The sequence below is a fragment of the Tauraco erythrolophus genome, chromosome 9, assembly GCF_009769465.1.
Source record: "Tauraco erythrolophus isolate bTauEry1 chromosome 9, bTauEry1.pri, whole genome shotgun sequence".
Classification (NCBI taxonomy): domain Eukaryota; kingdom Metazoa; phylum Chordata; class Aves; order Musophagiformes; family Musophagidae; genus Tauraco; species Tauraco erythrolophus.
Window position 1 is genome coordinate 17,822,469 of NC_141473.1, and position 21,772 is coordinate 17,844,240.

The 21,772-nt window shown below is 39.4% G+C and overlaps 1 protein-coding gene across 1 annotated transcript in view; it reads left to right on the forward strand.

The window, feature by feature from the left end:
- Positions 1-19,073, forward strand: part of BLNK (B cell linker) — a 109,456-nt gene extending 90,383 nt beyond the window's left edge. The window contains exons 15-25 of the mRNA XM_086616423.1: positions 473-515; positions 2,751-2,778; positions 3,087-3,159; positions 3,757-3,787; positions 4,833-4,875; positions 5,658-5,733; positions 6,179-6,210; positions 9,001-9,080; positions 16,199-16,282; positions 17,294-17,449; positions 18,762-19,073. Of these exons, the coding sequence (XP_086472549.1) occupies positions 473-515; positions 2,751-2,778; positions 3,087-3,159; positions 3,757-3,787; positions 4,833-4,875; positions 5,658-5,733; positions 6,179-6,210; positions 9,001-9,080; positions 16,199-16,282; positions 17,294-17,449; positions 18,762-18,881 (766 nt within the window). The 3' untranslated portion in view covers positions 18,882-19,073. The remainder of the gene's footprint in view (positions 1-472; positions 516-2,750; positions 2,779-3,086; positions 3,160-3,756; positions 3,788-4,832; positions 4,876-5,657; positions 5,734-6,178; positions 6,211-9,000; positions 9,081-16,198; positions 16,283-17,293; positions 17,450-18,761) is intronic.
- Positions 19,074-21,772: the final 2,699 nt, after the last annotated feature.

A 21,772-nucleotide genomic window follows, 5' to 3' on the forward strand; every position in this document is an offset into this window, starting at 1 on the left:
GATATTTTTTGCAGGGGACAGCATGCAGGATTGCTTGTAAAGAAGCTAGCCACAGTAAATCCATGATTTATATTCCAGGCCTCTGGAGAAAAAGAAGGCAAAGGGAACTACAGTATGCAGCCTATTTCACTCTTGTCCCCAGAAGCGTAGGAAACTTCTTTGTAACCACTGTCTCATCTCTAGGACATTGCTCTGCAAAATAGGCCATATGCCTCAGGAAGAGCAGGTGGCATCCACAACATGGTGTGTGTTGCGGTGTTTGGTGAGGTCCTGTACACAGTTGCAGGGGACCCGAGGTCCAGGACAGAGGCTTTTCTGGAAGAGGTCCACACTAACAGCAAAGCATCACCACAACCACTGCAGCGGTGCATAGCTGCAACCAAATCCATTTACTGCAGACCTCCTCCTCTCTCATCTTAGCCAAGCAATTAAATAAGTAAATCCTACTAATCTCCTTGTGTATATTTTCCAGAAATATCTTGCCTCTTCCCAGAAATCGTCTTCATCCAAAAGCAGTGAGTAATTAATGTGCCACTATAAAAGAATGTGTTAGACTTAGGCTGTTCTGTGTTTTATGTATGTACATGGAGATGGATGGATGGTTTTTATTATCTAGATTAAATAACAGAAACAGATGACTGAATATCAGATTGATCTAATATTGTAGTTGTGGCTATTAATATTTTGGACAAAAGAGGTACATTCGCCATCTGTATCGATCCAAGAAAAACTTGAAATGTTTTCAGAGATATATGTCTCAGTCCACACAAACAATTTCTTCTACGAAAAAAATACCAGTTGAACTCCAGGAACATTACTTTCAGTAGCAATGGGTGATTTTTACCTAGTCTGAAGCACCTTCCTTGAGCCTCATTGCTATCAGATGATGAATGATTAATAATATCTGAAAATGGAATCCTTCTAAAATGTCAGACTGGGTAGTCTGAGTAACCAGTATCACTAAAAAATGTAGTCCATGAAGGAGTAATTACAAGCTTTGGGTTCCTAAGGCTATGTTTAAGTCATTCCTCTTCTTCCTCTACTCTTGTCCTCTGTTGGTCTGTCCCTTCCACTGTGCTGGAACAAAGGTTTTCTGAAGCAAACTACTTGGAAACATGTCTAACTGCAGCAAATGGGCAAAAGCAAATGCATAAAAGGTTCTTTTTCAGCCAGATGAGTTCCCTAAATTGTTCTACACCATAGCTCTGCTAACAGTTGTGCGAGCACAAAAGAGGGTGTGCACGAGGAGCAAACTACCAAGAACCAAGGTGACAATAACTGCATCAGCATCTGTGCCAAAAGATGTGCATCAAACTCTGTCCTAGCCCAGTGCTCTGAATCGTCCTTAAGAAATATTCAGTCTACCAATAACTACATAGAGAAATCAGACACTTAAAATTAGGAGTCTGGGGTCATACCATAGCATTAGATGCTACAGTAACATAATGCAGGTGGTATAAGGACATCTTACAGTCTTGCTTTCAATCCTTAAATTTCTAGTTACTCCAAGTATTTTGGGGGGAGGTGGGGATTTGCATGTATAACAGCAGCAGTATTTTAGTTTCCCTTCTACCTCATCACAACTTCCATCTAATTTAGATCTGTATCCTGCAGGATGCTGAAGAATTCCCAAGTGGTGTCAAATCCAGGAATTCTCTTTTATGAAATGGTTTGATTTCTCAGCTTTTCTTACCAATATAAGATCAGAAAAATAAGTCCTTCAGAAGGGAGAATGCTGGACAGAAATTCCCCTCTCTGATCAGCACTAACAAGAATATTCCTGCTTCAGAACATACTTAAGTGCTACATTGCAGCTGATACCTCTCCATTAATTCTTTCTCAGAGCTTACCCCTGAGATGGATATCATCCTAGCTTTGCAGAGAATCAAGATAGACTATCGTTTTGCTGGGGCCACACACCGAGTTAGTTACAGCACCAGGGATGGAGCTCCCAAACACTCATCTGTACTATGATTGTATTCAGCTTCCTGGGTACTTGCAGTTACCCAGCTTGGCACAAGAGTCAGCCTAGGAAAGAATTACCCAGCGTAGTCCAAACACTAACCAGCACTGATCATCATGTTAAGAGCTGTAACCCTTGTTCCTCTCAGAGGCGTGGGCTGACTGGGAGAAAAATTTCTCCATATCTCACTCCCTCAACTGTTGGATGATGGATTACACCTCTCCAAACAGAGAACGGATGCATTTGTAACCAACATTAGTGAAAAATCATTAGTCTGGTGGATGGAGATGGACAAATTGATAACTAGTGCTTCTTTGAAAGGTACTTATCATATGAAAGTCTGATTCCCTAAAAGACAAGAAGTGGGAGCCAAAAGAAAGTGTCTCCAAAAAAAGCTGGGAAAGATGATCTATTCAGTATCCTCCGTCCAGTGGAAAATGTGTTCTTAATATATTCAAATCTGCCGCAAAATTGCTGCTTTCCAGCTCAGAAATGAAACATGAACCAAAGGTCTTGCTGTAAAATTCAGGGCAAATTTTCTCAATACAGCAAGCAATCTCAAGGTTATTAGAATGTTTAAAATTAGATTGATGTTTGCTAAAATTTTTCAAATGCTGTAATAAAAGCTGATGAAAAGTGTCCTGGATATTATATGCATTTTGTACAAATATTTCTTTAAACATTACTACAGATTGTCAAAACCAGATTATTTATTTATGCACTTCCTATTTAATAATAATTTCTTTTTTAATTGCTTCTCATCAAATGTAACATTTTTCCATTACAGGACCATGAAGCAAACAATAATGATGAAAGTAAGTATTCTGTACTGAAAACATGGCAATATGAGTGGAATTTGTTGTCAATATGTCCCCGGTGACCTTAATATAGCATGTAGTGGAGTGTGTCAGTGTAAATTTTATCTGTAATTTTTCTTGCAATAAGCAAGAAATGGTACTGAACTGTTTTCTAGTATAATCAGAGTGAAAAACATGTCAAGACAAAAATTAAACCAATGGATATTTTTTTTACTTTTGTTACATTAACATTGAAATGGCAGTGAGGAAAACCCTCTGTTCATACAGCCAATATTGCATACTAAATATGTTGTTTGCATCTCTAGATCATAGCCTCAGTAGCACACAAGAATCCAGGTTTCCCACTGGAGCAGCTCCATCTCCGCTACCAAGGGGCCTGTGAGTAAAAAATAATAAAACTACTGCTTTGATAGGGTTGGGGTTAATTACTAGGTGTATTAGGAGCTAACTCCTATCCCTGCCTATGGCAATCAGAATTCAGGAGTAATTTTTATTGCTGTTCGTGAAAGATATCCTGACTAGGTAAAGGGAAGCTATTCTTTTGTTATTTCTGGAGGACTACTGCTTGCATGCCTGTGCCACTGCCCTTCAGTGCCTGATATTGATGGCAAATGCTGGCTGCCATGCTTAATTTAGTCACATACTGCACAATAGCATGTGCAGGCTTATAAATGCAGAAAGTTGTGTTTTTCATTAACATGCTTCTGGCCAACCCAAATTATCATCTTAAGCATTGGACAGGGTGTAGCTTCCTTGCATATCATAAGTACCTTTCCTGAAAACCCACATTACATGTGATACCCGTATTCTTTTTTTATTTTTTTTTCCTAACCACTACAGCTATCCAATAACAAGATGCATCCCATCTTGGCCAGAAACATCTTGGGAATCAATGAACTTGATACTTAGTTGCTAAATGAATTCACATATCTGCTAAGTAACCATATTCTTTTTTCCTTTTCCTTCAATCTGCAGAAAGAAAACTTCTAATGCAGTAAATTCACCAGTAAGTTGACTTGTAATTGCATAATCAAACAATAATTTTACAGGTGATTTTTAATTTATTGTGAAACTTAATTTTATCATGAGTTTGGGTACAACATAAATGCATAAAAAGAACAGAGGAAAGAGATAGAGAAAGGAGATATTTGAGTGCAGTTATATGAACTAGGCAGTGGTGAGAAAGCTGAGAAAGAAAAGTAGAAAAATGTTTTGATTAAAAGGATGTTTGGATTCAGTACTTTAGGATGTAACAATAAACACAGTGCAAGAACTGAATAAAATGAGAAGTAAATGAGAACACAGGCCATTCGGAAGTATTCCCTGAAATATACAGGGATGCACATGGAGAACATGGATTTGTTGTAAGAGTGATAGCTCAAGGGAGACTTCTTTCAGAATTTGTCAGAGGTTTTTTATTAAGTATTTCATCATTAGAAAAATATCCCAAAAACCTTTTGTGGCAGAAAGTGAGAGAACTGGTTGAAATTTTCAAAGACATTAATTTGAAAAATGTTTTGAAACTGACAGTTTATTATCGTTTCAAAATGAAAAAATAATTAAAACTGGAATGTTGTGTCAGTTTTTACTGTGAGCCAAACTGACAGTTAAACTTTCAGTAAAGAAATGAGTTCAGACATTTGTTGAGCATAGCTTGACGAAGACGAAAACATTGAAATTTTGATTCTTAAGTATTTAGGATGAAATCTTTGGTTTTGGACTTGAGATAAGAAGAAATCATTTTTTACACCATAAACTTATTGATTGGAATTTAAAAAAAAAAAAGAGCACGCATCTCTAGATTTTACTTTTGTCCGTCTATTTATACACACAAACTGGGATTCTTTCCAAATCTGCTTTGCAAAATCCCAAGCTTCAAGGTCATACAATTAGAGGCTCTCCACAGAATGACCACGTCCCTAGCTCCTAATCCCTCCAGGATGCTGTCACTTCTAAATGTAAACTACTTCACAAAAAAATATAAAAAGATAAACGTTTTCTGTACAAGTGACATGCCATTTAATATTTGCTTTCCTTCTGTTCTATTGCAGAAACCATGTTTACCTTCCAGAGAGACCTTAACTGCAAATGAAGGTAAATTTATCTCCACTACTGTGAAAAAGTTGACATTTATCAGAATTTAATTTTCTTTTTATTAAAAAACACGAAACAAACACACTGAATTTATTCTATGTTCTTGAGGGAGGTTTGGTTGTAGCAGTTTCGAACTGGATCTGGCCAGCCTTGGTTGCTCTGAATATCATTGTTCTCTACAAGCAATCACAGTAAAACTATTGAGGTTACTGGCAGGGTAACACATGGCATAATGGACCAGCAACATGCCATATAGTCCTCAAAGTGGAGAAGGGGGAAGGGAGGCAAAGTGCCAGCGCATCATTCCGAACTCAGCCAGAACCACCTCCCGCAGAGCCGACTCCTGGCAAGAGCCAGTCCCTCGCGCAGGCGGAAAACGCGTCTCGCCTCTGCGCAAGGCACAGCTGCTCCAGGCAGAAACTCAGCAGGAGCTGCTGCCTAACGCGAGGGTGGGATGCAGCCAGCCAGATGCACCTCTCAGCTGAGCTCTGGTAGGCAGCCTGCCCCAGCGTCCTGCCCTGCGTCTCACAGCTCACCTCTCAGAAGGCAAGTCTCCCACTGAGCTCCTGCAGGGATTCACAGCACAGCTATTTGTCTGGAAATTTGGTGGTATGCCACTAGGCAATAAAGAAAGCAGCAGGATGGCAAGCTGCCATGTAAGGAAAAACCCTGAAAGTTATAACAGTAAAAGTAACCTTCCTACAACTACTGGGACTCTCTTATCTGGGACAGCGTATTTCTGAAGAAATCTTGACTCTATAATTTGTTTTCCCAAACTACAGAAAAACCTACAGCAGCAGGACGACGAGGTTCCAGCCAAGAGCTTTCGCTTCCACCCCTTCCAAGTGGTGTCCAAAAGTAAAATCTCTTTTCATCATCTTTTGAATATTTCAATACACCAGTTCCTACTGTTCTGTCTGAACACAGCTGTGAGAAGTTCAAAGGGAAGCACTGTTTTCTCTGTAGCCTTCTGTGGCTTTCTGAAAGTCTTGTTTCTTGAAGCCTCACAGTAGCAAAAAATAAAATATGGCAAATGCATCCAAATACTGTATCCACCACCAAAAAGCCTGGGAGGATATAATTTCTAATTAGGTGACACAGATTTAAACCAGATGTTTAAATTCCTAATTGTCAGTGATAATGGGATATGATTTTTTTAAATACCTGTATTTGGCCCTTAATGGACAAATGGGTGGGATGGAAGACATTCTACCACTGCATGCTTCAAATACACAGTTTTAATATTTTCAGAACTGAGTAGATCTCCTCAGACCTTTCTGTAATCTCTTGATATTTATTTCAGGCCTTTGCTCCAAAAGTCCTCAATGCTGCCAAGTAAGTATAATTCAGATTTTGAACTAAAATGTGATCAATTTGTAATTTCAAATTAATCTTTGAATTAAGATTATTTCAAGACGCAATGCATATTCATTAGTTTAGAATTAACGTTTGTCTCTAACGCACACAAAGAGGAGATCAAGTAGCCAGGGGCTTAGCTCAGCTAGTAAAATTAAGTAAGTATGTCAGGGTTAATGTATAAATCAATGGAAATTGGAAATTTCTACCAAAGGCAGTTTGGGTCATTTCCCAGCACAATAAAGATTCCTTCAGTCTTCCTTGCCATTTCTGGGCTGTTCCAGGCTTCTGTTGCCTAGAAGCCAGACAGATTATTATTGCATCCAGCAATTTATTCTCTCTCTACTTTGGAGCAAAAAAAAAAAAAAGAATTTTTATAATTTTTAGAATTTATATTTTTATAATGGCAAATGCTAAAGCTCTTCTGTAAGTAATACTTACAAAGAGAGACTTTGTTTCAGTTCACAGCTAAAAACAAATTAGGTAATAATATGTATGTGAACTCTCTTTGCACAGAAGAGTGTGAAATAGATCTAACATTTTTCTAGTCTCTTGTTAGCAGACATGTGTTTGACCTTCCTACAAGCCCTTTTCTGCACATATTTAAATATCTGAACTTATCTTTCATACTGTAAATGGATTATGAGAATTGCACATAGAAATCTGCATGTTGTTTAGCTTAAACTTTTTTCTGTTATTAGTACCTCTCTGTATTTCCTGGAAATGTTTGCTTGATGTGTGTTGCAAATACATCTCCTATGCTGTGGAAGTATAATAATGGTTCATATTCATACAAGAGACTGATGCTCTTAAGTTTGTCTGCTCCTGTTGCACAACCAAAGTGCTCCAACTGGTATCATAAATCCTTCCTAATCCCTAAAGTGTAACTATTCCTTGAGGTCATCTGGTACAAAAATGATGCTCTGATTAGTAAACTTTCTGTAATACAGTCTTATTCTGCGCCAGGCCCAGTAACAACTTAATCACAGATACAATTGGTCCCAATCACTAATGTCCCTTCAGCATAATCTGCCATCTCTTCCTTGTCACCATACAAGCCTAGTGCTAACTTTCATCTTCTTCATAAGAAGTGCTAATTTCCCATTATGGCACAGTATCAAATGCCCTACTGAAGTCCAGAGTAAGTACAGTACCATGTTCTGTAGTTGCTTAGGTCACTTTTTCCACTTTAAGTATAGCGATTACGTTTGATATTCTTTAATTATCTGGTACCACCCTGACTTGAAATTTATTTAAAATAATTGTTACCAGCCCTGTAATTTCATGTGCCAGTTTTTAAAATTTCTGGGATAGAGATTATCTGGGTCCACCAGTTCAATTGTACTAAGCTATTTGAGTTTTGCTTCCAATTTGGTTGTGGAAATTTCCATTTCTGTACCAGAACTACCACTAGTTTAGTACATAGATTATCTTTAAATTCAACAGAATTCTTACTGCAGACAGCCCTGTTTCTTTCTTTTTTACACAGCTAAGAAATCTCTTATTACTTACTTTAATTTCCTTTTGTAAAGCTTAATTCAGCCTGACTTCTGGCAATCTAACTTTATTCATACAACGTACTTTTCAGCTGTAGCTTTTGCAGCTGGTCAGTCAAAATTTGACAGAAAAAACAAAATTCTTAATATTGAATAGCGTTCTTTGGCTTCATTCATTGAGAGCTGGAACTGCTCCTTAGGATGTCTGCCCTGTACTTGGAATGCAGCTTCTAGACAGTTGCATCTTAACTACAACAGTAGTTCTAAACCTACTTAATGCAGATGTCTCTGAGCTTTCCAGTAAAACTGAATTTTTTTCATCCTGAGTCACTGTATGACCTGCTCTATACCATTCATCTCACTTCCTGAAACCAAAAGCTAAACTAGAATTATATTAGTGCAGAATTGATAAAGCAGTCTGCAAAGTATCATGTCCAGGAATAGGTGAGTAACATTTTTTTCCCCGATAATTAAACAGGAAATAAAACCTCCCATAACAGAAGAAGAAACACTCAACTTCCTACAGTCATCTTCTCTAGTATAATGATACCAATCTGTACCCAACTCTGATCACAAATACCTATAGCAGACGCCTATGCTATCTTTAAGAGATTGTTTTACCAGAAAACAATTATCTATACTTATTTGCTGTATTTCCATATCATTACTATGCAACACTACTTAATCGTTTCCCTTCTAATTTCTTAAACTCTTTAACATGTTTTTTCAGCCCTAATAGCTATTTTCTACTATGCTTTGTTATTACAATTGTAATTAAGTTTCATAATCTTTCCTACTAATCCTGCTTCTCTATTTAGCTTCTTGCAAACATATGCAAACATTTCAGTTGGACTAATTAGTGAAAAACGATCTGAGTTACATTTGTCTTCCCAACTCCCTCACCCGTATGACTGCTGCTCACACTGGACTGAGTGCTTTTTGCATCGTGTTCCTGCATTTTCTTTATCTGTTGCTACATTGATTCACATAGGTGGTGGTAGGGTCTTTTTCTTGCATTTTAAATCTAGCTTTGGCTATTAACCAAATTGTTAACGGAACTGCTTCTGTCTTTCTAAGCAAGGCTTCTCTTTTGAGCAGGCAACCGTCCCAGGCATTTATATAGGGCTCATCCATTTGCAGTAGATAGCTTTCCTGAGTAATACCAAAGGTCAAGCATTTCCAGATCTTTCAAAGTCCTTGTAACAAATCAATTTCTTACAGCATAACAAACATACTTTGAAAACTTATACATGTTATTCTTTCTTCTTTCTAGAAGTGCCAGAAGCTGCAAACCGTTCTCTGGGTACTTCCCCTCACAGCAGCATTTCATCTATTTCAAGTACTGCAGACCAGGTAAAACATTAGCTAAATTCACATTACAGAAATCTTCTTATCCTTTACCATAAAGTAGTATTTCTGCCCCTACCCCCTTTCTAAATAAAAATCATACTCCTTTTGTGGAGGGCATCCATGTCCCCTTTTTGCAGTGAAGATTTTCTTAGCACAAATAATCTGAATGTTAGCTTTCATAAAAAAAAAAAAAAAGCTTAGAACATACAGCATAGAAGAGCTTTAACAAACTGTAGAAAAATATCTAAATAGCATTATACCAATTATACCAAACCTTGGCACTCTGCCAGTCACTTTAAACAAAACTTGAAAAAGCTTCTTAGTTTCAGGTCTTCCTGACTCCCGAGTTCATAATACTTCAACAGCATTTGAAACAAGGAAATCTTGGTGATGTACTTGGGTCTAGTCTTTGATATAGATGGCTATAAAGAATTTATAATTGCCTACTTTTTTCTAACTTATACCTGTACATACTGTGTCCTGAAATAAAATTACGTGCCCCAAGCTCACAGAATGGAGCCATCTGCAGCTATTAACATTAGCCTGCACTGATGTGATGTGCTAAGAAGTCCCAGAATTTGTAGGAGGAAACAGGGATGCTCTGCCAACTGACCCAACACAGGATGTATAGGGTAGAATCACTTTTATGAACATTGCCCTATTTATTGCGGTTTGGGGTGTCAGTAAAGTTTTAAGAACGAAGAAGAAAGTCACTGCTACCACTCTCAGAGGATGTTGTGATGTCTCCCCCTACATGTTTTAGTCTCTCCCAAGTCCTACTCCTTTCTATTCCTTTAAACGGACCTCTTCTCATTACAGTTAATGCTGTCGGTTTTACAACCAATTCTTTTTTCTGTGTTTCATTGCGATGTTAAGCTTTGAATAATCTAAGCAAACGCAAAGTTATTTTCACTTCAGTGCTATTCTCCTTACTCTCATTTTGGATGAAGGCAGACTACAAAATGCAGGAAGCTATTCTTACTAGCCTAGTAGTCACAAACAAGGTAAAAATAGTTCTGTTGAGGGCAAAACAAAGGCTCTATTATGCAAAGCCAATAACACTAAATGTTCTAAAGCCTGACATGACAAAGATAACACAACAGTGAAGAACACAAAGGACTTGAAGTTCTGGAAAAATTCTAACAGTATGTCATGCTAGATATTTATTATAAAAATTATTTTCAAATAAACAATCCAGCAGACACTAAATAAACAGCTTGTAGCAATTACATTTGCAGCTTTTATGTAACAGCCATGGGCAAAACCAGAGCTTAATAGAACATCAATTTTGGTGGTTTGGGTTTTTTTTTTTAAAAAAAAACCCACAAACATTAACTGTTAGCTAGTGTTATTTTTCCACCAGTTACGTACAATGGTATCATTTGCTGCAGCATCCCGCACAATACAGGTGTTAACAGACATGATTCACGCCCATAAAGTTCATTATTTCTTTGGTTCCCATCCGAACTTTGGCAGTAGCTCTATGCTTCCAGATTATAGGTCACAGTTAGTGCCAGAAGAAAGGTCTGAGGTCAGTTGATTCCTTGTTCTATCGAACAAAGATGGGTTTACTGGACTCATTCTCTAAGCGGCTGAGTACCTTGCATACTTGCAATTCCTCTCATCCCGTCTTTTTCCAACTAATAGTGCGACTGGAGAAATACATGGAAGAACTTTGGAGGTAAATATGTTATGGCTTGAGCCAATTTAAGAATTTAGTGCATTGCCCCCAAAATGAAGGCTTTGCTCTCCTCTCTATCAACTCCCCTCCCAGCTGCAGGCTTCTGTGGAGTTCCTCTGATCCTGCAGTGAGCCAACTCATTAAACTAACAGAAAACCAACCTTACAGTCAAACACAAAACAAGACAAAACAGAAAAGGTAACTATTTTTTTTTCTGTGAGATTGCTGAAGTGAACTATCTCACTGTGGGATCAGATGAGCAATGAAATGAGCACAAGGGAGAAGCCAAGACATTCCTTTTTTGGCAGTGATAAGCCAGCTAGACCAGCTCAGCCACAATGTGCAACTTCATCTTTAATCTGTTTTGTACAGAGGTGACAAAGCTTGTGTGAAAATGAATTTTATCATTAAGCTTGTTACTATAAAGTTGGAGAAAAACTGTTCCAATTACCAGGAAGGTTAATACCAGAAGTATTCATTAGGAAATACTCTCAGCTCTATTTCTATAGCATCTCCACTGACTTGAGTTAGCTTTTCATAGATTCATAGATTTCTAGGTTGGAAAAGACCTTAGAGATCATCGAGTCCAACCATCCCAATCCCCATTAAACCATATCCCCAAGTAGATCATCCACCCTATTCTTAAACACATCCAGGGATGGGGGACTCAACCACCTCCCTGGGCAGCCTATTCCAGTGGCTGACAACCCTTTCAGAGAAGAAATACTTCCTAACATCCAACCTGAATCTCCCCTGACTAAGCTTATGCCCATTTCCTCTTGTTCTATCACCCAACACTAATGTAAAGAGCCCTTCCCCCACCTTCCCACCATCTTTTCTCAAGTATTTGTAGGCTGTAATCAGGTGTCCCCTCAGCCTCCTCTTCTCCAGGCTAAACAGCCCCAACTCCCTCAGCCGCTCCTCATAAGTTTTATTTTCCAGCCCCTTGACCAGTTTAGTCGCCCTTCTTTGGACTCGCTCCAGGAGCTCAATATCTCTCTTAAAGCGAGGGGCCCAAAACTGGACACAATATTCCAGGTGTGGCCTCACCAGTGCCGAGTACAGGGGCAGGATCACTTCCCTATTCCTGCTGGTCACACTATTCTTGATACACGCCAGTATCCCATTGGCCTTTTTGGCCACCTGGGCACACTGCTGGCTCATATCAAGCCGGTAGTCAACCAAGACCCCCAGGTCCTTCTCCACCAGGCAGCTCTCCAGCCACTCTTCCCCGAGCCTATAGCGATGCTTGGGGTTTTTATACCCCAAGTGAAGGACTCTGCACTTGGCCTTATTAAAGCTCATGCCATTGGCCTCGGCCCAACGATCCAGTCTGTTCCAATCCCTCTGACGGGCCTCCCTACCCTCAAGCAGATCGACACAGCCTCCCAGCTTGGTGTCGTCCGCAAATTTACTGAGGGTACATTCAATCCCCTCATCCAGGTCATTGATAAAGATGTTAAACAGAACTGGACCCAGCACTGAGCCCTGGGGAACCCCACTGGTGACCGGCCTCCAGCTGGATTTAGCCCCATTTACCACCACTCTTTGGGCCCGGCTGTCCAGCCAGTTTTTAACCCAAAGGTGGGTGTGCCTATCCAGGCCAGCAGTTATCAGTTTCTCCACCAGAACACTATGAGAAACTGTATCAAAGGCTTTACTGAGGTCAAGGAAAACTACATCCACAGCCCTTCCCTCGTCAACCAGGCGGGTCACCCTGTCATAGAAGGTGATCCGGTTTGATTGGCAAGACCTGCCTTTCATAAACCCATGTTGACTGGGCCTGATCACCTGCTTAACCTGTATGTGCTCATTAATAGCACTCAAGATAACCTGTTCCATGACTTTGCCCGTCACCGAGGTCAAGCTGACAGGCCTGTAGTTCCCCAGATCCTCCTTCCGCCCTTTTTTGTAAATGGGGGTAACGTCCGCCAGCCTCCAGTCCAGCGGAACTTCCCCAGTGAGCCAAGACTGCCCAAAGATAATGGACAGGGGTTTGGCAATGACATCCGCCAGCTCTCTCAGGACTCTCGGGTGGATACCATCAGGCCCCATAGACTTGTGGGCATCCAGCCGAAGGAGCAGATCCTTGACCCGTTCCTCTTGGATCACAGGAGCTTCAATTTGCTCTCCCTCCCCGCACTCAGACACCGAAGGCCAGCTCACCTGGGAACTACTGACCTTATTATTAAAGACTGAGGCAAAGAAGGCATTAAGGACCTCAGCCTTGTCCTCATCCCTAGTGACTAACGTACCCCCTGAGTCCAGTAGGGGCTGGAAGTGATCTTTAGCCCTCCTTTTGTTATATTAATATATTTATAGAAAGACTTTTTGTTGTCCCTTACGGAGCTGGCTAGTCTAAGTTCCAATTGGGCTTTTGCCCCCCCGATTATCTCCCTACATGTCCTAACTTCCTCCCTGTATTGATTCCTGGATGCCTGCCCATTCTTCCAAGACTTACAGATATGCCTTTTTCTTTTGAGATGTTCCCAAATCTCCTTTGTCATCCAAGCTGGTTTTCTACCCCGGTGGCTTGACTTCCGGCACACAGGGACAGCTCGCTCCTGTGCCTCCAGAATTTCCTTTTTGAATAGTAACCATCCCTCCTGTGCCCCCTTACCCTTGAGAGCTGTCTCCCATTGGACTTTGTTAACCAGACTTCTAAACAGCCCAAAGTCAGCTCTCCCAAAGTCCAGCTTGGCCGTTTTAGTGTTCCCCCTCCTGACTTCCCCTAGAATTGAGAATTCTATTATCTCGTGGTCACTATGCCCCAGGCGTCCTCCAACCTTCACATCTCCCACAAGACCTTCTCTGTTCACAAACAGCAAGTCTAGGGGAGCACCTTCTATAGTCGGTTCACTGACCAGTTGTGATAGGAAGTTGTCCTCCACACTCTGCAGGAACTGCCTAGACTGTTTCCTGACTGCCATGTTATACTTCCAACAGACATCAGGTAGGTTAAAGTCACCCATAAGGACAAGGGCTAGTGAGCGCGAGACTTCCCCCAGTTGTTTAAAGAAATAGCTCATCAGTCTCACTGTCCTGATAGGGTGGCCTGTAGCAGATTCCCACTACAATATCCGCCTTCATAGGCCCCCCTTTGATTTTCACCCACAGACATTCTACCAAGTCATCCCCAACATTTAACTCTAAACAGTTTAGCCCTTCCCTTACATACAGGGCAACCCCACCACCCCTTCTACCTCTCCTATCCCTCCTGAAGAGCTTGTAGCCATCCATGGTAGCGCTCCAGTTACACAAGTCATCCCACCATGTTTCAGTGATGGCAACTATGTCATAGCTTCCACAGATAACAAGAGCTTCCACTTCCTCTTGTTTATTGCCCATACTGCATGCGTTCGTATAGAAGCACGTAAGTTGGGCTTTTGACCCCACTGCACCCCTAGGGGTGGGAAGTTTTATTACCCGAGCTGTTATTTTTGGGATTTTCTTTTACCTCTAGGCAACTTGTGTGTTGCTCCTGACTACACATATCACCCCCTACTATCACTGAGGCAGCAGGCCAAAGGCACCTGCCTACACTCCTTTCATCAGACAATGGAGGGTCGTCCTCGGCTGTTAATCCTCTAAGTCTGACAATACCCCCCACCCCCTTCACATCTAGTTTAAAGCCCTGTTGATGATCCCAGCTAGTTCTGTAGCAAGCAGCCTTTTCCCCCGTGGAGACAAACCCGCCCCATCCCTAGATAGAAGATCTGGCATTAAGGTCAGCCCGTGGTTAAAGAAGCCTAGGTTGTTTTCCTCACACCACTTTTGTAGCCAATTACTTAAATCCTCGATCTTTGTTTTCCATCCCGTGTCATGTCCCAGAGTCGGTATGATAGAAGAGAATATTACTTGGGCCCCCGATCCCTTCAACATTCTTCCCAAAACCCTGAGATCCTTCTTAATAGTCCGGATGTTTCTTTTCCTAATGTCATCCATACCAACTTGGAAAATAAGAAGAGGGTAGTAATCGGTGGGCCTGAGGGTAGTAATCGGTGGGCCTTTTGCATCAACCTCCTCAGCAAGAGCTCACTTTTCATGATTGCTGGTTTTATAACCTGCTAGTTAATCTTCTAGCTATTGAGGTCTGATAATGCATAGGTCTCATGTTGCTTCTAATCCTTCATCCTGTCCTTCCCTTGAGTACCATTTCTTTTCATACTTCTCTAAAATTCTCCATACCTTTCCCTTAAACTTCACTCCTGTTTTTAAATATACACTTAATCCAGCATCATTTTACTACCCAGTTTTCTGCCACTTCTCTAACTTAAATTACAATCTTGTACCACCCACTCCCAACTGCCATCGCCGCCTCATATCTTTCTATCTTTGCACTTCCCTCGCTACGAGAGCTTTTATCTTCTAAAACACAATCCACCTAGCTTTAAGTTGCCAATTTTTCTATCTTGTATCTTCAAGTCTGCACTTATGCCTCCATCCATTAAGTCCTTTGTCCCATGTTTTCCACTAAAAGAACAGGTTAAGTTAATTTACTGTACAGAACACTGCCAAGCGTTTAACAGAATGGAGAGAAGAAGAATGATCTTGGTGAGGTGTTCACAGGGGTTAAAATACAGAAATGAGGCACCTGAGAGATACATTATAAAATATAAGCTGCTCTTGTATTCTGTCAGAGATGTAATCCTTCTCCACAGTAAACATGGTTTTATGCCTTTTAGATAAGAGCATTGTTTCAAATGTAAGGATATATTCAGACTCAATCCAACAGAGAACCAGAACTGAATCTGTATCTCATGTCTCAGGTGAAAGCACTGGGGGCTGAACCGCTGTATTAGTAGTGGAAAGACATTAATTATTCCTCTGTTTTGTAGGACCCCATCCATTTGTCCTTATTTAGTAAAAACAAAAAGAGCAAAAGATGCAGTTATCCAATCTCCATGTTATCTAGATAGAGGCAATCATGATCACGTTCACAAATAGCATTGAGTATATGGGAAACTTCCTTCTCAAAGCTTAGATGCCGACCAAATCTGGACATTTCACTGGCTAGCTCACAGCTGAGCAGCATTTAAATTGTTACTGGTCAATTTATTTCTCAGTGTTTCCTGGATACCCTCTCTAAAGTCTCTAAAAGAATAGCTTCCTGCTTTAAAAATACCAAACTATCCTCCAGTTGAACCTGACTACTTCCCTCAGGGTATCTTTCTCTCTTCTGTCATGTATCAGCTTTATATCACACATCAGTTACCACTGTTTTGACACACTAGTTTTAATTTGTCCTACCTCTATCCAACAATAACAGTGAGTTCCTGGCAAAGAATTTTCTAAATTCTGTGTTTTCTAAAGTGTTCTGCATTTGAGTTCTTCACAGCTGTCATTATTTAGTAGTAACTCACCTACAGGCCATATTCTTTATTATTATTGTTATTGTTATTATTATTTTACAGGTGAAACTTTGTTTCTCTTTTTCTAGGATGCTGGTGTTCATAGTAAAGCATGGTATGCTGCTACCTGTGATAGGAAAACAGCAGAAGATGCATTGTACCAATCAAACAAGGTAAATCACTTTTAAAGGATGTCTATTTCATGAAAAAACTTCAAATAAAAAAACAGGGTGGGTTTTTTTGAACAATCAAAATTTTGTTCTAAGAACGTCAGTTATATTCTGAATGGGTCAGAATACTTTGCCATGCAAATACTGTCAAACATGAAATTACTGTGGTGAAACTATTTTCATTCCAAGACAAAGTTGCATTAGTGTAACTCAGACTGGTGCACTGCAGAGAAAGCTATTACAAACTAGAGAGCTGAGGAAGATGTGATAGCTCACGTGCATCCATTAAATAGAAGGGAAAGCCCTGTGACTTTTAAATGATCTCCACCACTGTACAATGGCTTATGTAAAAACAACTACTATTTGGAAAGGCTGATGCTGCTACGCATTTCGAAATAGCAACACTATGCATTTAGGTACTTGGAGAATTTGAGTTCTCTCAACTATTCTTTGTGCAAAAGCTAGTGTCACAGAAGGGAACAGTAACATATAGAGTTGCATACTCAGCATCAGGTACACTTCCACTCTTGCCTGTCTCCACAAAGCAGGAGAAAGGGGCAAAGCCACTGGGGTTTTCACCACTGTGAGCTATTGCTAGCTAGTGAGCACTGGGCTAGTGTCAGTAGTTGTAGGTGCTCATCTTTGTCAGAGTGCTTTTTATAGCTCTGAAGAAACAATATCTTCTCTCACTGCTTTCTTACCTACTTATTGCCACTGACAGTAACTTCATTTCCTAATAATCTGTGGACCCCAACAGACTGCTGTCACTTTGTGTTATTTCTTCTTTCTTTCTCTGGTTGAGAGGGAACAGGCAGCAGCACAGATGACTCCTAAATGACACTTCTGTAAGCTACGGTTAGACAGCAAGAATGCATGCTACTTCTCATCTCCTGCTGTACAGTTCTTCTAATGGGAGAAAAAAGTTTAATGCTAACATAGATTAAAATATGAAGCTAAAAACAAAGTTGATGGAAAAAAATAAGCTGAATACGCTTATTACTTTTCTCTCTTTAGGATGGATCTTTTCTAATAAGAAAGAGTTCTGGACAGGATTCACGGCAACCATACACACTGGTGGTGTTTTACAACAGAAGAGTATACAACATTCCTATACGATTTATTGAATCAACAGGACAATACGCACTAGGCAGAGAAAAAAGTGGTGAAGAGGTGAGATGATGTGGAGGCTTTTTTCCTAACAGCTTTCAGTTGTATACCTTTAATAAGCAATGATTAAGATATATTGCACTACGACCTAAAGGATTCTTCATGTATCAAGATAAAAGTATACCCTAAATGACTGATCTATCAAGGTAGAGAAACCGGTGTAACATCAGCTCCTGCGTACTGTGAGTAATTAAAACTATAGATAAAATTTTAAAACACACTCATAGAACTGTTTTGAAAAGTTAACAAGATCTGAGCTGCAGCTGCTAAATAAATTCTCTAGCTGTTCATAGCCCTCTGTTCACCTTCTACCTAAGACTCTCTAGTTAAGTTTCTGGAATATCATAAAGGAAGAACAGCCACCCTCAAAAAATAACAAACAAAAAAAACCAAAACAACAACAACCCAACCTCTATCAAAAATGACAATGACAGGATGGTACTTCTAATCCTATTTTCACATAAAGAAAATGTTAAACTCTAGTTCTAGAGTGCAAACGTCACTAGTTGGCTATTATACTACACAGATAACTACTCTAACAGCAAAACAGAAACTTGAACCCAAATACCAATGAAAACTGTTTGTTACCGCTGCACAGAGTAGGCTTTACAAGGATGTGAAAGTAGTTTTGTTTTAGCCTAAGTATCTGCCTCTCAGGCAATGGTTTGGAGGTTACAGAATAAATAACAGCCTGGAGCTACTCTGATCTTCAACAAAGGGTCAAAAGTGACCTCAGGAGAAAAATAAAGGTAACGCCAAATCTATATTTGGCCAAAAACCACAAGGAAAAGCAACAGACCTAGCAGATTCTGGATATTAATTTACAGTGACAAACATTAAAACTGCATAATTAAACCAGTTCTCATTGATGACTGTCTGTACCGTATTACCTCTGGAGATCTCTCTCCCTCTGAGGTGGCTGAACTGCAAATGATGCAGCTTCCAAACTGCCAGTCTGCAGCCTGGTATACATTAAGGTAAACTGAAAGCAGTGCCAGTTTAATATGCCATGTAAAAACTTCTATGGTTCAGTTTGTACAGGTGGCAATCACAAATGGAAAGGAGCATGAGATGAGACAGTTAGTGGCCGTAGTATCTTCCGTTGTCCAAACTTAATCTATTTATGACTAGAATCAAGACTAAGAGCAGGATCAGGCTTACTAAAAAGCAGAGCATCTTGCTTGGTAACAATCATAGCTCCACGCTCTTCAATGATGGGAGAAGCAAAGAGAAAAAGATGATGCAGTGATTACTGTCAATATTAGAGCATTAAAGGAAGCCAGTACTAATTAATTATTTTTCTTCCTCTATCCAGCGCTTTGACAGTGTTGCTGAAATAGTAGAGAATCATCAGCGTACCTCCCTGGTTCTAATTGACAGCCAAAACAACACAAAAGACTCGACAAAACTGAAACACATTGTAAGAGTTTCTTAATCAAACTGAACTGCTAAAATGAAGACTTGTTTAATAATTTCTTTCAACATCTCAAAACCCGTGGATCAGGTATTAAAAGAAGAAAATCCAAAATGATGGAAAACACTTTTAAGAGCACCCACTGAATAGTAAGAGATGTGGTTCATGAAGTTCAACCCCATGTCACTTTTATCAGAAAAGCACTCAATTTAACAGAAGAAACCAAAGCATATACACTCTCATCTGTGATTTCCATCTGTGACAACATGGGTATTTAGAGTCACGTGAAGAACAACTGCTACCATAGCCTGGTCCTTTGACTGCTATTTAAAGATAGATTTCCTGTAGGACATTTTCACTTTAAAAATGAGAACACCCACAGTGATCTACTTTTTCCATTTTTCACATTTACCACAGGTCACTGCTTTCAGCAATTTCTTTGTAAAGTGCACAGCTCCAGAAGTTTGAGCAACTTGACCTAATGTACTGCTGTGTAAAAGCTGAAAATAGGACTGTTATTTACGTGATTAATGGCAATAAAGCTGTCTGAATGTTTTAGATTAATAGATATGCATTGTCCTTTTCCTCAACTTTACTCTTTCATTAATATTTTTGTATTTTCAAATGTGCAAATAAAATTAAAAGTACTGTAAAGTCAAGAGTGTATGGAGGCATTGCTGGATCACACTTCTTAGCATCCTTTCAGCAAGAAAGCAGCAATTAACTATCGTTGATGTTTTAATGCATATGTTATGTGTATATATATCTGCAACACAGATAATACTTACCCCAGATGTGAAGCAAATGAGGCACTGGCAAGTAAGAAACAATGTATACAGGCTTTACACAAGCCTGCCTATGACAGACTGTCCACAGTATTACACCAATGCTGTATTTAGTGTATTGTTCAGTTGGTATTAATTAGTGTTATAAAGATACTATGCTTAGTACTAGTGTAACGTTTAGAACATTAGGACTGCCCAGTCAAGGCCTCAAAATTAATGAAAGTTACTAGTATCTGCAAGCTTAATTTACTCCTTCTATATGTGTGTTCTTGATAGTATTTAGTTACATGAAACATCACTTTAGAAGGTTACTATTTCAAGCAATACTTAAAACAGAAAATATTCTGTGGAAAAGCAGCCACTCAATATTTAGCTTTCTTTCCATTCGTGTAGAGTCCTTGCCTTATTCACTCATGTACCACATAGTACTTAAACGTTGTTCTTAACAAAACTGTTGCTCCTTGCAAAAGTGTCTAGGTTCTTCAAACATTGCTTTCTGAGTTAAATGTGCTGTATCACAATCATTCTAGAACTGGGGGGGGGGGGGGAAGGCATGAAAAGTGAAACTCCAGTGTACCTATAGAGTTCTATATGAAAGACTAAGTACCAGGTTTTTTTAAGGTAATTAGCAATACTGAGCCCTTTCCATACTGAAAGCACAGCTGCTCCTGCCCCTCAGCTCTAAGCACTCAGCACTACATAGAACTTACAAAGAACTTTGTGGCTAATACGCTCTAGATAAACACTTAACTACTTTCATCCTCAAACCCTTCTTTTCTTTTTAGCCATGTTCTACATCATTACAGGAGTACCTTACAGTTTTGACAACAAAATGAGGCAGTGGTTTGATAGGTACCACCTTCCATGAAATAATCCATCCACCCTGAAATGAGAACATCCTAGGCACAAAATAAAGCTCCATAGGAAGAGAAAAAAAAAATAAAAAATAAACCAACACACCAGTATGTGATCACCTACTTTAGTATACTCATAGTTTCATATAGGAAGAAAGGAAGCAGACTAGTTACTCTGCTTTCCGTATCCAAGCTACATATTTTAGAGTTTGGGCAGACTGTGGTGTAGACATATTTGAAAAAACAATTTTAACTGGAGAAGAGAAAGTTTTGAGCAACTTGCAGGCATAGGACTGCACCAAGTTACCATTTCCTAGATTCTGTATTGGCTGCTGAATGAATAGCGTCAGGATTTTCTATATAGTACGCTCCATCCTGAATGCTAATTTTGCATTTTGCAAAGATATAAAATAGCATATAATTGTCATTAACTGAACAGCAAGGAAAAAAAACAAAGAAAGACCTAAAATTAGAACTAAAACACTGGCTTTAAAATGAGGTAATTTTTTTTGTCTGAGAACTCAGGACAAAGTATTGTATTTATTAACATACAAAGGAGCAGAAGCGTTGTCTGCCTACCTGATACAGAAAGGAGAGTACAATGAGTACTGCATTATCATTCCTGACAATGTTGTTCCATAAAAGGAGTAAAACTTTGCATTCTCAAAAATCCAAGTGTTCAGACATGCAAGTTACAACACTACATTCCTCCTTCGATCTAAACCACCAGCAGCAGGCAGATTCTTAGGAACTGTTGTAAAAAAAAAAAATAGGTCTCACATGACAAGAGCCCTGGAACAAATACTGTACACAAGTTTTTTTGTTAAAACATTGGAATTACTGAGGAAGAGAAACCATGACTTACTGATGAATATTCATCTTGCAAAGAATATACAATGGGCCTAGATTTTAGGCCCCTTTAAGGCCACTTTACATGAACACATGAATAACCAAACACTTGTTGACCCTGCACTTGCACCTATTTTTGTGTGTCCCAAAACACTACAACCAAGTTAAGATTTTCTTATCTTGCTATATGTGCAATGTTACAAGCTATCTTAAAATCTTATGGTTGCAAAGTCAAGCACTTAAAATCAAGACGCACTTAAAATCAAGACACTCTTAAAATCAGGTTACCTGTGCATCCTTAATTTGTTGCATCAGATATATCCATTACAATACAAGCATTAAATATATGATCGTTGACTATATCTTTCCACGTGGATTTATATATTTCAGTTGGTTCACACGATACTTCAGGGATAAATCATAG